Below are 16,868 nucleotides of genomic sequence, written 5' to 3' on the forward strand. Positions count from 1 at the left end.
TAGAGTAGCACCCAAGAAGAACATTATGAGAACATGAAGATGGCCACCGACAAGCCAAGGAGAAGGCCTGGAAAAGCTCCTTTTTTCACTGCCCTCAGAAGGAATGCACCAGGCAGAACAGCTGCTCAGTGACCCCACTGAACTGAATGGTTCACTGGACACCTCCTCACCTCACTGTATGCGTCCCACTCTCTTCCATCTTTGCCTGTCATAAGAAGGTTCTGTATATCAAATGTTGAGTTGAAGTCACATTAATGAAGCCCACCTTCTACCATCTGTCTCTCTCCAACCTTTTGTCATAACCTTTTGCCACTATTTGTTAACATATTTTTAACTACCACTAGACTCTGAGGACCTAATACTTACCTTCCAATTTGGAACAGCTACGATTTAGAAAGTCCCCAAAGTTATGTAAAGTAAAGGAAATAAGGAGGGAGGCAGAAGAGGGACATTTTTGTGTAGCAGGAGGAAGGTGAGATATGAGGGAGGATTAGCATAACACAGTGAGGTGAAAATTATAAAAACCAACGATACCCCAAATTCCAAAATTCTCACTTGAGTTTATATAAAATGGTAATTATTTATGAAAAGCTTAAGTTCTTTTCTGTATCTACCCAAACTCTTAAAATTCATTATATGCATTTTTGATAGAGCTGTTTATAATATGCAGTTTTCTCTTTTATCACAAGGAATAGCACTGACCCTCATAATCAGATTATTTAATTTACATATGCTATAAAAGAAAACAGAAAAAATTCTAAAGTCATCCAATGCCTTGGCCTTTCCAGGTAATGGAGCGCTATCACACAGGTAAATCGTTTATCTCATGACCACCCTAAGCCAACCAGGTACTTGCAGTTGAGAAAATCGAACTTCAGAGAGGTTAAGAGGGGCAAGTGCCTTGGAGCTCTCAATAAATTGAAGGAAAAGGTGAGGTAAAAGGCAGAAATACTAGATTTGCTCTTTTGAAAATGCTTCCGTGGGAGGAATGCAATCTTAATCAGCAACAACAAATACTTATTCAGCATTTACCTCTTGGAACCCAGCTCTGTTTTTCCTGTGATAGAAATTTTATCAGAAGAAAGAGCAGCCATCACTTCACAGCACTTGAGACAGCAATTTTTTGAGAGATCTGGGCCTTTCCAATAATTTACTCCCTGAACACTTTTAAATTTGGGGTAGCAGGAATAGTAATTATTAACTGTTTAACATCTAATACAGCTAGCATACTCTTTTCTTGGTTAAACATATGCTACAGTAAAGAGTTTCCTTCCATGTGGGCATATAATTTGGAGGGGTCTTAGAAAATTAATGGGTATTCATTCAGGAATAACACACACTCGTCTCCCTCACCCAGCACCTTCATGTTTCTCCTGTCTTATCTGCCAACTAGAGTTCCCATCCACACTGGCTTCTTTTGTCTACTTGGCTTTACCTTTTTTAAAAAATAATATGTTTTTATTGATTTTTTTTAGAGAGAGAGAGAGGTAGGAAGTGGGGGGAAAGAGAAACATCACTGCAAGAGAGAAACATTGTTCAACTGCCTCCTCCATGTCCCCTACTGGAGATAGAGCCAGAAACCAGGGTATGTGCCCTGCCCAGGAATCGAACCAGCGACCTTCTGGTGCATGGGATGATGCTCAACCCACTGAGCCACACTGGCCAGGGCACTGGCTTTACTTTTTTCAGATGCTTTATGTGGCCATCCTTCTGCTAATTTTAGGACACCTAGAGGAACATCTTCTTAATCATAGAACCATGAGGAGAGGGATTTAAGAGACCTTTATATCCACTGCCATTTGGATTACAACAATGAAAATACTTGTTGCATCCGAGTACTGCATTGTAGATAATTTCAGACTCTTTTTCTAAAGCACAATTGTAATGGTTTATATTACCTTGGCAATAAATAAGGAAAGGTGTTATAGAATCTAACAATTGTGGCATCTTTGCTTTGATGACATATTCTTGGTTGTATATATATGATTTATTTGATAGCAAATACATTTTTATGTCAAATAAATGTGATCTAGGAATAAAACTTCCATTCATAATTTGCCCTGAAGTAAAAATGAGACTGATTCACCCACAATATGTATCGTGACTGCTTTCTGCCTTGTTTGGATAAAAAGCAGAGATTTCTTCTTATGCTGACTTACTGTCTCAGGACTGAACACTGGGAAGAAAGTGATGTGCAAGAGACTTACCCACTCTTCCTCATCGTAATCTGAATGATGGGGAATGGAGTCCTGCCTTCTCATTGGTGGGGGTAGATCCTGGGGACTGCTCTCGGTGCTGCTCTTAGGCGAGGGTGGCTTTTTAAGGATGCCTCCTGGCCTGGCAGTGTAAAGTGCTAACAGAGCGCTTCTGACCAGCTGATCCTTAAAAGCATGAACAAAAAGCTCTGTCTGGAAAGAAATTGACAAGGATTAGAAATACCATGGTAGGCATCTCAGCATAGAGCTATGAAAAGGTCAACTGCAGATTTGTTGGCACTTAAGAGAAAATGATTCATACCAATCAATGGAACATAGTTTGGTTTGGGGATGTTGCCAAGGCCTTGAGTCCTACTGCTCTAAAAGTCAATGCCGAGGTTCCATGTGCGCTATCAGCACCATCTGTCGCCTCAGCCCCTCACTTTTAGTTCCACATTCTATCTTTGGAGATGGATTTCACTGGGAATAATCATTCGAAAACCATCTACCTTTCAAGTAATTCCAAATAGAGCTTAATGGAAAATATCATCAGATTATAGATAATCTACATTTTAAACAGTGTTAAAAGCTAAAGAAAGACATGTCTTTTAGAGGCAGGAGACTTGGTTTTTACTAATTTCAACAGTAGAGATGAATAAGCAGACTTCCCATGAAAACATGTGGCTTTTATTCCTTATTATCATCCCCTAATTGTCTCCTCCACCAAATGGTTTCGGTAGTGCTCGAGGTTAGCGAGGTGACTATAAAACCTACCATGGAGGGTTTTACAGGCTGATGGTAAATAACCTAGTGAGCACTCGAATAATGACAGCTTCCCAGCGATAAAGAACTTCACAGCTGTACTTTTCAATTTCCCAATGAAATGTTTAATAGCTTCACCCCGTAATATACCGGAGGGGTAGTGATTGATTTTCTGTGTCATAGTACACTTAGCATGCACATGGGCTCACAATCTGTTCAAAGAGTGGAGAAGGCACTCACGCACTGACCCATATTGTTGTCATATTTATCCTTTGTAATCTCTTAGGAAGGGGTCCTTTAAGTCACAGCATTATTTTCAATAACAGTTGATCTAATTACCATTTAATGTGACTCTTGACTACAATGCTGACTGCACTAGAGCTGTAAGTCTGGGTACCTGTTTATTGTGCCCTCTCATGGTGCAGTCAACACTGCCATGTCTAACTGGTGGTTACTACATTGTCTCTGTCTCCTGTTGTGTCCATGCAATTAAAGAAAATCAGGGGCCTAGTAAGATGACGTCATATCTGTATAGCTCTTCTTTACAATAGATCATGAAATTCTAGAACTGAAATGGACTCGAAAGTGGACCTCTTCATTAACCAGATGAGGAAACTAAGAAACCAGTGTGGTGACCTGTCCAAGGCAGACTGTGTATTAGCAGCACAGATGGAACAGATCCCGTTTTCTGACAAATTCAGTAGCTTTTCCCCTTACTCCACACCACCGCCCAGTCACTGCAACTGGAGGTTTCTGACCTTCCCCTTCTTCCCAAACTCCAACTCCCAAAGTGTTTTGAACAGCTACCAGCTCTCAGAATTAATTGTGTCCACAATTGCCCATGTAGCTATCTTTACTGCTGAACTTTATTGGATGTTTTAAACACTCTTTTAATCTAGAGGCACTTTAAAGGGAATTAGACAAGAAATACGGAAAAAGATTATGTAAGAATAAGGATTGGAAAATATTTTTATAATAAACTAGGAAATCAAAATAAAAAGCACCTTTTTAATTAAAAAATAACACTTGAAAAAATTGGCTTGACAGTATTCAAACCAGTATAGTTATAGCAAAATGGGGAAATACGTTGTTTACATAATTTTCCATATAGAAAAAATATGTCTATCAATGTTAATTTAAGTATTAAAAATGTGAATTTATTTCCATTCAACTTAACTAGACTATTTCTCTGTTGATAATTTCAATAGCAACTTTTGATTTATTTTTAGAGCAAAACAGCTTGCCTTCTTTGAATTCCTGCTACTACATCTCTAGTCCTATACCACTCACATAATTACCATGTAGCTAAATATCTATTCACATGCAATGAAATTTTATATGGTTCTTATCCTTGCAATCATTTTCTTCCCATAGCATGCACACACTTCATTTATTCAAATCTCATTTGGGTTGATTTATGACCAAGTCCTGGGAGATTATACAGTAGATTCTTATAGTTTTACAACTCAGAAATTTTGGGTTGTAATATAATATAATACACAAAATACTAAGAGAACACAATAATAGCTGATCTTTTACTTTGTGTTTATATGAAAAACTTATCTGACTCCTTGGAAACTCTCAAAATCCTATATGTAGAATTGCATTCTGTTAGAAAATAGAAAATAATCTATTCACATGACCTGGAAACAAATCTTAATTTTCTTGAGCAGCATTACTTAGTATAGATCAATGAAGATCCTGATATTTTACAGTCAAATAAATAAGCTCATAGATATTAATATAGTCCACAGAATTCCAACATGCCTGTATTTTGTTGTTCTTGCAACTGAGAAGATACTAGGGAAGCTAAAAGTCATGGCTAGAGTGTGATCATGTCTCTGAGTTGCCTGTTGCCTTGGAGTTCTGATAAGCTATTTTGTTTTCTGACTCAGCTCACATTACATTAAGTTAAAAAAAAAAAGGTTGTCGAAATGTTATCATAAGGGTAGGCAAAACAATTGTCTTAAAGTATCAGTTCAATAATATACTAAAAAGCATAAACTTAAGCAAAGGCAACCCATTTCATTTGTTTGATATTTTAAAGAGAGAAATGTTATCTGAAAAATGTAATGTTTTTCTGCCTTACTGACATTTCTCCAATTCATATTCTCATATATATTTTCAAAGTAACTTGAATTATCAGCAAGTATAAAAGTACTAAAAAATATTTACCCTGGGAATAAATTTCCTAGTTTCCTGACTATCAGTGGCAGAGAAATAGTTAGGATATGTTCATTTAAAATGACTCTTTTTAACTAGAAATTTCAACAAATTAATCAAAGTCCCCTTCTATTTGGAATGACCTTATTGTCACTGAAAAAATTCCATCTGCAATACGGAATTAGCCAAAGGAATAAACAAGTGACCATAATTTTAGTTGTCATGTATATGGCAAGAAAGCATCCTGTTTGTTTTTAAATTTGATATGCTTTAATTATTCTATAGGGCATTGGGAAATAGGCAGCATAGAGAGATAAACTGTATGATCCTTCTAACTATCTAGCTTACTTCCAGAGGCAGTTTCCAGGCACAAGGAGGAAGAAGCCACAGATGAACTTCTCCAACTGAGGAAACAGAGATTAGAGCTTGGAAAAGCCAAAGGGGTTAGTGAGAATTCACAGAAAAGAGTACCAGAAAGGAGGGAACTGCACACAGAAAGAGCCCTGATGATCTGTAAATGGGTGCTTTTCAATCTTTACCTGAGTACTGACCTGCATGTGCGAGGATTCGGGGTCATAGGGCTTAGAATAGCTCATCTTCCCACCAGCACAGTGGGCTTTGTAATACACACGGCACTGTGTAGAGCCCTCAGAAGGGTACGGCCCAAACAGTGGGGCTAAATTAGTCCTAGGTGAAAGGCTGCTCTGGATCCTGCTCTAACGGGGCGTAAAAATAAGGCTTGAAAGGATCTTACTGATTGCTAATAACTTAACTTCACACTAGCACAAAATCCAACATTATTTAAGGAATACAATAAAATCCAGCAACCAAGAATGTAAAATACAAAATTCCTGTTATTCCATAGAATATACCAAGCATACAATGAAGCAGAAAATTTCGACCCATAATTAGAAAAAAACACACAGAGATTTTATCTCCCTTCCAACTGCCTGCTTCCTTGCTGATGCGGAAACTACTGACCCACACGGGCAGCTGATCAAGGTTTGACTGCTACAGGACCTTCCTAGAGTGGCAGAAATAAGGGTCTGCCATCTTGCCCCCACACCACAGGCACAGCAGGAAAGAGGAAGTCACCCTGAAATGGAAAGTTCTGCAAGCCTGCTTTAAAAAACAAAAATCAAACAAAAAAACAAACCCTTTTCGCTCAAACTTGCAAAAGTGTCCATTAAGTCATTAGTAGCAAATTCAATCAATTAATTAAAAAATAGAAGACCATTCTTGGGGCATGGAGTCTGAACCACCAGCAGCATGGTTAGGTAGAAATGAATCATACTTTATTTTAAATCATAAGTTACACATTGTCTTCATAGACTATGCAAAACTCTGTTAACTGGGATAATTATTTGAACTTCCAGTAAAACATTCTTAAAATGAAAATGCATGGCTTGCAAAGCTAAAAAGATCCTCCTGGTTTCAAGGGCTGACAGATTTATTAGTAGACGAAGCATGTCTACTCAGTTAAAAATAAAAATATAGGGGAAAAAGTTGAAGCGATGCTGAATTAAAGGAGGAGAAAATACGTGCCCTGTCCCCCCACCCAAGTCACTGCAGCAAGTTGTAAATGATGTGTGAAATGACAAGCCCCTGTCCAATGCACAGGAAGAACATAAATACTGCTCTGTGATCACTGCAGTGATGTGCTACATACTAACATTTCTGCTTAGGTGAATCCAAGAAGCCTCACCTCCGTCCAGAAATTCCAAAAAGAACTGAACCAAAATGAAATTACATTATTTTACGGTGTATAACGCTTTCCTCTCCCCCGCTTCCCTTTTCCCTGGCCATAATATATTTATTGATAATTAGATATATTTATTGACTATCAGCATTGCTGATGAGTTTGTCTAAAATTTTCTTTGTAATTTTAAAAATGTAAAAATCAAAATGCATATATTACATAGAGGATACCGGAAAGTTTCCTCCCTCCCTGGTTTTTCCCGTTTTGTGCTATGGCCTGGAAACTGCCTCTGGAAGTGAGCTAGACAATCAGTATGTACCCACCATTTCAAGGTAAAGTAAAATAACACCAGTCACGAAGCTCCTGGCACAAGATTTGGCGAAGTCGGTACTTGTAAAATTTGGGTCAGTTTTTCCCTCCCTTGTCATGATGGAGGCACCTGATCTGACATAGAAGGAATGCTGCAGTGTGAACTGGAAGTCTTAGGCTTTGACTTTTTAACTTTTTAATTAATTAGACAATTCACTTGACCTTTCTGAACAGGTTTTAGCTAATTTTTAATACAAACAGATATTATTTATATCCTATGAGAAAATCATAATTATGTATTCTTTAAACTAAAATGTTAAATAAGTAAAAAGTATTATTATTATTATTATTATTAATTAGCATATCTGAATAAAAAATATACACCTATCATATCCAGGTTTCTATGAATCTGTTCTTTAGGGCTGCAAAAAACTACACTGTTATTTTATTCTAAAACTAGAGGCCCAATGCAAAGATTCATGCACATTGAAAGGAAATTAATTAGAAGAAATATTTTAGAGGCCAAGGAGGAACTTGAGAGATTATCCAGCCGGGGAGCGGGGAGGGACCAAGGAGGGCTCCAGGGCATGTCCAGCCTGTCTCACCCAGTCCCGATTGGCCAGACCCCAGCAGCAAGCTAACCTACCAATCAGAGCATCTGCCCCCTGATGGTCAGTACACGTCATAGCAAACGGTTGAACGAATGGTCTGACACTTAGCATGTTAGGTTTTTATTATATAGGATAACACCATGAGAACTTTCTTTGGTCAGTTTCTTCAAGGACATATTTACTGAAAGGATCTCATAATAAATTGCAAGGTGTCCTCAGAATGCAGAGGTTAAGGATAATAGTATTGGAATTGGACACCAGGACACCTGGTTTTATATTTAAAATCAAACTGCAATTTGTCTTTTTCTACCTTGGTTCTCTCTGTGTCATTTAGTTGCCCTAAATAGTTATGGAATTGATGTAGTACCTACCTTTGCCAGGCTACCTGTCCTCTCTGCATATAAGGTTCAAGTCACCCTTAGAAAAATGAAGGCTTAGGTCCCACTAACATTTCAAACAATAACTAATATTTTGGGGAAATTTTAGAACCTTTTCCCAGTAGATAGTGTTGAAAGTGAATCAGGCATAGAAATTACCCCATGTCACTGATAAGAATACACATCCAAGTCCTGTTTTCAAATGAAGTGAATTCCCATTTAAATGTATAGCTTCATATGCATATAATTTAGGTGATCACCAGAGGAAATAACTTTCAAAATCTAATTTATTTGACAAGGCCACGAGCCAAAGAAAATGAAGGATGTCAAGGAAAAGAAAAAAATATATACCAACCAATAACAGGTTTCATTTCCTACAAGGAAAAAAAAAATCAGTGCTCAGTTAAGATTTGAAAAGAGAATGAGGCCAATTCAGTTTGATCCTGTGGCAATACTCTGAAGCTTACTTTTTAACTTAGTCTATTTTACATTTCCAGGTGCTAGGAAAGGCAATGTATGCATAAAGCAACACCCATGTGGATTGGGGTATTTCATTTTCCCCACTGTAGGAATGATTTGGGTCTTACTTTTTCTGAAAGCATCTTTAAAGAATTCTTCAAGCTGTCTGGAGAATGCTGGCTTGCAGAATTAAGCAGTAGGTCTGCATGGGTTGCTATCAGAGGTTGTAGTTGATTAATGTTGCTGAGAACTTCCTTTGCTTTGGCTGTGTTTTCAGGTGAATAGTAAATAAACTGGTAGCCAGTACTACAACAACAAAGAGAAAGGCAAGTTACACACAAAGCAGAAATAATTTGCAGCCCTTAATATCAGATGGCAAATCATAAACATAAGTCCATATGTCATTACTTCCTATTGAACAGATAAGAACTATTCTAAGAGATTTTTACAATGTCCTAAGAAGAGTTGTTGTTGTTTTTTTTAAGTAAAATGAAGAAGGTATTTGCTAAGACTAGGTAAAATAAATCTAGTTCTCACTCATATACTAGGAACATTCTTTATGTTTACATATATAAAGTAATAACAATCAAAACAAATTAGTGTTAGTATTAATTATTAATAAACTTGAGGTCACACAGCACAGAGGGAAAAGACTGAATATAAATCCTGGCTCTGGTACTTACTAGCTGGGTGGCCTTGAGCAGCCTCTGCTTCCTCATGAGGGAGGTGGGCATAATTATCTGAACAATTATTTATAATAGGGGGGTTAGGTTGGTGATCATTCGTGGCAAGTGCCTAATAGAGTGCTTGACACAGAGCAAGCAGCCAATAACTACTACCTATATCTTCCCCCATGATACTTGGGACAAAGGGAGTAAATTTTAATGGCTGAGAAATGAATTTAATGCCAAGTGGGCATATGGAGAATTTTATTGTAGAGAAAAAGGGCATTTCCAGCAAAAAATTACATTATGCTATTTTATCATCACCCTTTTTGTTCCTGTGGTTTTTCATTTGTTATAAAAAATCTAAAATTGATTTCTGCCTTTTATAACCATCATCTAGGAATTGGTCAAGCAGGTTATGTTATGGGGGTAGGAATTCCATGGAGGGAAGAAATCTTTGGCCAGTTTTATTAGGAAAGATAAAGGAGGCATTCCAGCAGGGAAAGGAAGAAATAGCAAAGCATTAGGCAAAGGGGAAAAAGAGAGAAGTCATGGTTGTTGCATTCACAGGGTTGGTGCAAAGCATGCTTACATCCCTTTGTATCCAACTGACAAAGCATTTCTCACAATACCTCGTTACTATGTTGGGTACTTATTGAATATTTTCTCTATATTTACCAGTTACATTATTAAAATTCCCATCATTCCATTTCTTATTTTGAAATATTAGAACCCAATAAGAAAAATTCACATCTAGGAATCACTGTCCCCTTCCCTTTAAACACTAATGATTTTCAGGAGGAAGTACCCATTTCTTCAGGGAAATATTATTATTTTGTAAACATATAATGGCTATCATGCTAGTTATTTAATTTTTTTCTTGCATGCTAATGAAGAGGAATGTCCTTGGTTGCTTGGACTATTCCTACGACAGGACAAGAAGTCAACGAAGGGCATAGGTTTATGAAGAAAACACAGTGCTAATCTGTGACACTTAGGGGAATTTGCTCTCAACTTTGCATGTGACTGAAATTTCAGAAGCAGAATATTAAAAATAAAACATACCTTACTTACTTATCATATATATTTTAATGCCAATTAAAGCCCTAGACAAATAACAATGGTGAGGAGGAGAAAGGAAATGATGTTCCTGTCAATTTTTTGTCTTTTTCTGGCTCCCCCAATCTTGGGCAGGAGTGTGCTAAGGCCCTTAACAAAAATCATCTGTACTCAGGTTTGGTACGAAGTTCAATCTACCGCGCTCTTTAGTAAATCAAACAACCGGGTGTTATTTTTGTAAAGATAATGATTATCTAAAGATATTGATGGGGCACCAGGGTGGGGCTGATGTTTGATGCCCAGCAGCTCTGACAGGAGAGTGTAAGGCTTACTACCCACCCGACACAGCAGGCAGAGTGTAGTGGCTGCTCCGCGACCCCTTTCCACTGATCTGCTCCTCTGGCATTACACTTTGCTGTCTGGTGTCATCTTATGGGTACTGACAGGCCTCCCACGACCTAGCTCTTGCTTGGAACGCTAGCCTTCTCAAGGTCATGTGCGCGCTTCCATTCTTCTCTTCACATAACTGTCCTCTTGTTGAGGATGGCATTCCTGGCCTCTCATACAGTCACTCCGTACATTATTTTTTTTCTGTGTATTTCTTACTCTGCAGATTCCCTTAGTGTCTCCTCTCCATTTGAATCAAACATGCACATTTACAAGATTTATTTCTCAAGTGTTCATTTCTTCTATCCTAGTTCAGCTGTGCTCAAATTTTAGCGGGCATATGATTGACTAGGGGATGAGGACAGGGTCTGGGTGTTAGAAGTGCAGATTTCCTGGCAACGCCAGGCGGTTCTGCGCCAGTAGGTGGTAACATTTGTAACAGAGGGAAATCCCGATGCAGGTGGAGAGTAGAGCACTGGCAGGGACACCTGCTGTCACTGTTTTGACCCTTATCCCCTCTGAACCCTTGATCTTCTACACAATAATTCTGATAAAAGTTCAGTAATCTTACCCTAAGTTCCTCATCCCGAACTAATTTTAATTTTCACAAACCTTTTATGAAGCTACTTTTGCACTCCATTTTTACATTTAGCACAAGATGCTTCAGTTCCTTTTCCATTACCAGCGTTGCCTCCCCTAATTTTTGCACCATCCCTTCATCATTTCCCTCCCAATATACCTCCCACCCACTTCCTTTCCTCCCCTCCAATACATTCCTCAGTCACCGTCCTGGGACATTAATCAGTATAACCCTGCCCCTGCTCCTAAGTTGGTCTGTCGGAGTGTAGTTAGGCAGCAGGCATCGCTTCTCCCACTTTGGCCCCATAATGATGAGCACCTTACCTAGTGAGGCTGAAAGATTCATTTGCCACAATAAAAGCCAATGTTGGTGTCCAGGGTGAAATAGTATGGTATGGAAAAAAATATCACCACCACAAAATAAGTTTAAGTAGACATAAATTTCATCTACCTATTCAGTGCCTGACTCTTAAACATGTCATATATTTTCACAGTTATAGCTTCTTAAATGGAAAGGTATGAGTACAATTTAATTATTGAGATAAAAAGAATATAGCAAAACTCTGCTTTATAGTGGTCTGAAATTTAAACTGAATCCAAACACTTGAATTAAGTATCAATCAGACAAAACCAGCAAAACTACAACATATCTGCTTGGACAAAAAAATATTTTATAGGGTGTAAGTAATATAGCAAATCATAGATTAGGAAAATTGAAATGGGCTTCATAATAGTTTTCCACTAGTAAAACAATTAAAGTGTATATATGTAAATATGTACATTTTAGTTTCTATTTATTTAAATTCTTTAATATCATTTAATTAGAACACACACATATTCACATGTAGGTGTGTGCATGTTGTTATGGGGGTGTCATATTTTGGAGATATAAAGAGAAATAAAGCAGGTAGTGAATTAATATTCGTATTCATATACTCTAATTAGTACCAGGATACAATTTAGACAAGGACTGTATATCCTGAGCGAACATCCCACTTGGGTTGCTTTTCGCTGGTCCTCCTGCATCCCCATCCTCTAGCATTGACTTGCTTCAGGGCTCAGTCCTTGGAACTCCTCCTTTTAAAAAAATCTTCATGTCCTTCCTAAATAACCTCATTTAATCTGGTGGTTTAAACACCTCAGTTGTGCTAATGACCCCCAAATTCACATGTCTAACCCAAATCTATTTTCCTGAACTCCAATTAAAAACAAAAGCCCTCTACTCGGGAGGCCCTGTGTTAGCGAGAGGCCAGCTGAGTTGCCAACGTGGCGTACCTGGTCCCACACTTGCACAAGGTGGATGAGACCGTCCTTTCCGAAGAAGACCTAGCAGTCGACATTTGGTTCGGGCACGATTGGAACACAAGTGCATGAAAGTGGACGAGGTTCTGGACAGCATAGCAAAGGCACTTAAACATCTGGCAGTTACTCATCTTGTGGAAACTACATTAGTACCTGACTTCAACAAAATGTATGAGTTATACGATCCGTGGACTGTGTTCTTTTATTTCAGTGACAAGCACATCAGGATTGGCCTGGGTACTGGCAACAACCAGATGAACCGGCCAAGGAAGACAAGCAGGAGATAACCAACTTCATGGAGATTGTGTACCTACTGAGGCGCCCAGAAAGGCTGGCCTGCTCATGTCCCTGAAGGACTGACTGCTCCACAAAGTACAGATACTGAACGCTTGTCCCAGGTTCGATGTGCTGTGCTGTGGACTCATGTTCACGTGATGGAGATGTCTGGAACTCTCAAAACCCTTTGAGGAAGTGTTTGGAGTTGGCCTGGCACTGTACTTTTATCTTTGCAAATGTTGGTAAGTCTCTAGTTGAAGATAACAAATACATGGTGATGGGAACAGTCAAAACAATCAAACAAACAAACAAAAGCTCTCTTCTTGACATCTCCAACTCCCAATGTCCCCAACTGGGCTCATCAGCTCCCCATTCTTAACCACCAGCTCCTACACTCTTCCCAAAGTAGTTCATAGCAAGTCCATCTGCTATGGTCTATGTCTCTTCTCTTTCTCTCCTACCCGACCTCCAATTTTTCAGAAAATTCTGCCTTTTCCTTCAAAACACATGCAAAACCCAACCACTTATTTTCATATTCACTGCAACCACCCTGGTGCAAGACACCATCACCTTCTACCCTCAGGATCATTATAATTGCCTAGAATCTTCAGTCCTTACTCTAAGACAGTGATGGTGAACCTATGACACGCGTGTCAGAGGTGACACGCAAACTTTATTTTGGTTCATTTTTCTTTGTTAAATGGCATTTAAATATATAAAATAAATATCAAAAATATAAATCTTTGTTTAATATGGTTGCAAATATAAAAAAAATTTCTATATGTGACATGGCACCAGAGTTAAGTTAGGGTTTTTCAAAATGCTGACACGCCGAGCTCAAAAGGTTCGCCATCACTGCTCTAAGACATTAAAATCCTTGACTTATGCTTAGGTTTGAAGGAGGCCTGAGGCAGGCAAGGAGAGAGAAATACAGCAATTCTTTCTTAGTTCCCTGCCCACGCCCCAAATTCTGGGATTCGAATCGTTCCGCCACTTATCTTTCCGCCCCTACAGGCACTGCTCCCTCCACCCCTGAACCCATTTGCTCAACCAAGCTAGTCCTGTAGTAAATGGAGGCTTGGACAAATACAGATGAGAGATGATGAACAGGCAAGGATGAAAGGGAAGGAAATGATAGAAGAGGAGGCGCCTGGGCAGGAGACCAGCAAAGAAAAAGTGCCATGCAGTGATGTGCTTCTGTTCCGGTGCCAGAATGAAATCTCCAGAGAAACATCTAAGGGACAAACTCCACTTTTCCCCAACTTAAGCACTCCTTGTAAAACAAACAAACAAACCAAAAATAAAAACATAACAAAACAAACAAAGAATGATCCCTTGAAATCAAGAGGGAAGGATAGACAGGCTCTCAGCTTTAACTGAGAAGAAAACCATGTGGATAATAAATGGAAATGTACCCCTTGTGAATTTGAATATACCCTTCTCGCTTCACAGGGTTTAACAATGTGCTTCAGGAAACTGTAGAAGGCAAAAAACAAACAAACCCAGACTTTTCTTTTCACCAGGCAGCCTTTCCTTTTTTTTTTTTTTTGTTTTTCTCCCTAGAAGTATGGTTTAGAAAAAAGAACTAGAGGAATACAGTATTTGTTTTGTTTACTGCCTATGGATTTCACTCATATAATTAAATGAGTTACATGATCTAAGCTTAAATTGATGTTTGTCTTTGAAACTACTCATTTTAAAAAAATATTGGTTTCATGTTAATTTTAGAACCAGCAATTTTGAACAAGGCTGATTCTGCCATTTATTAGCTCTGTGACAGGTTATACCAATTAAGAGGAATAAACCTAGAATCCATTTTGATTTATTTTGCCCTTAAAGGAAATTTGCCTGTTGGCTCTGATCACAGTAGCTCCTACTATCCCACTTTTTAAGTTGCGAGCTCTTATCTGTAGTTTCTTGACCAATAAGACCTCTTTTCTATGTACATCCTTTCTTTAGTCCTATCCCTGCTCTAAAAAATTTTTCTCAGGCACAATTATATGATCTTCAAATAAACAGAGTCTAATATGTTTTCACTTCCTGCATTGCCTATTTCCATTTATCTTTAAATTTAATTGCCCTTATTTTCTTTGTTGACTTCTAAGGGACTGTCCAGTTCTACTTCTCATAGTTTGTCTACTGGTATTTTCATGCTCACTGCTCTAGGAAGGCGTGATGGAGGAACATCCAAACCAGCTCTCCCAATTGCTCCCATATAAAATATTTCTCAACTCCAACCTGGACCGTATCCATTCATGTGCCTAATCAAAGTATAGAGTAAGATAAGGTACAATAATAGAAACTATTCAAAAAATACACTGCAAAAGCAAATGCATCCTTGACTGCAAATGGGTATAAGAGACCTTTCTGGAGTGATGGATATGTCATAAAATTGAATTGTGATGATGACTGCACAATTTTACAATTTAAAAAATCATTGACTTGTACACTTTAAATAGATCAGTTGTATTGCATGCAAATTAGCATACCACAAAAGCAGAGAATGGAAAGGTGGTTGCCAAGAGACTGGCAAGAAAAAAAATGGAGGGATGTTGGTTAAGTGGTACAAAGTTTGATGTGTAAGTTCTGGGGATCTAATGCAGGCATGGTGACTATAGTTAACAATACAGTATTGTATGCTTGAAATTTGCTACAAGTGTAGATCTTAAGTGTTCCCACACAAAAACAAAGAAAAGAAAATGATAACGATGTGATATGATAGATAACTTAATTAGATTGATTATTTCACAATGCATACATATATCAAAGCATCAAGTTATACACCTTGAGTATATAAAATTTTCATTTGTCAATTATACCTCAATAAATCTGGATAAAAACAAAAATGAATGTTCCTAGCACATATACTATTAGAGTGCTGGTGATTATGATCCCGAGATAGGAACACAGAAAAAACAACAGGTATATCTAGGAGTCATTTTCTTTTTTTCTGCGTTAAAGCTGATATTTGTTGGAGGGTGTCTAGTAAAACCAACAATTTACACTGTAGATTTAAGACTAATAATTCAAATCTCTCCCTCCTCCTCCTCCTTCTGTCTCACATTTTAATAGCTAATACTTATTGGGTCTATACTAAAGGCCTAGCATTATGCTAAATTCTTTTCAGGGATTATTGTATCTAATCTTGACAACAATTCTCAGAAGAACAAATATTATTCCATAATACAGATATGGAAGTTGAAGTCTGGTGTGTTAAGTAACTTGGTTTGGGTCACACAACTAGAATAGATGTTAAAACCAGGGTTCAAAACCAGGTTCTTATTATTACACAGTTTGAATTCTTATGTTTTACAATCTCATGAACATGATATACAAACAATTTAAATTTGTAAAAGTTATAATATGAAAACTAATACAGGAAACATCTTTTATTTAGTAATGTAATGGTAGGTACAGCCAATAAATATTAAAATATAATTTTCAAAGTTCTCATTTGCTTATTAAGACAAAGCTTATTAGAAAAGATACATGATTCTATTTTATAATACAGCTTATACTAAAGAAAGAATTTGATAATTATCTAGCAGTAAATTGCTCTCAACAAGTATTTTATGACTGCTACATGGCCAATGCAATGAGGAACACAAAAGGCCAGGGGTATCCAGCAAGATAGTCAGTGGATGAGAGTGATGATGCCTGTCCTCTAAATGCCACATCCAGGGGCTGGTAGCAGAGAAGGAGAAAAAGGAAATAACTTTTTTGCCTCCTCATCTTCCCATAAGACCTTGCAAACCGAAGGCTCTGTATTCTTGCTGTGTACATTATCCTTCAGGGTAGCCATAGATTCAGGACTTGATTACTAACTTCAGTTCTATAGCTCCTTATATTTCCAGCTCAGACAGTCATTTAAAAATAATGTGTAAGGGTAACACATTGCAGCCACTTTTTTAGATGTTTGTAGTTGGTTTCCTGTTACCTAGTTTCCCATATGTGCTGGAAGTGGCAAAAGGCTTTTACAAAAACGTTTCTCTTATTCTACAACTAGATAAAAAGGAGTTAGAAAA

General features: G+C 37.8%; 1 protein-coding gene across 7 annotated transcripts in view; it reads right to left on the reverse strand.

Moving 5' to 3' along the window:
* Positions 1-16,868, reverse strand: part of INPP4B (inositol polyphosphate-4-phosphatase type II B) — a 563,010-nt gene that overhangs the window by 85,322 nt on the left and 460,820 nt on the right. For 6 of the 7 annotated variants that reach the window (XM_036311860.1, XM_036311861.1, XM_036311862.1 and 3 more), the window contains 2 exons: positions 8,704-8,881; positions 2,208-2,408 (listed from right to left, as the gene is read on the reverse strand). In XM_036311860.1, the coding sequence (XP_036167753.1) occupies positions 2,208-2,408; positions 8,704-8,881 (379 nt within the window). The remainder of the gene's footprint in view (positions 1-2,207; positions 2,409-8,703; positions 8,882-16,868) is intronic. The other variant, XM_036311863.1, reaches the window with a different exon arrangement.

This window comes from Myotis myotis, unplaced genomic scaffold (genome assembly GCF_014108235.1).
Source record: "Myotis myotis isolate mMyoMyo1 unplaced genomic scaffold, mMyoMyo1.p scaffold_m19_p_6, whole genome shotgun sequence".
NCBI lineage: Eukaryota > Metazoa > Chordata > Mammalia > Chiroptera > Vespertilionidae > Myotis > Myotis myotis.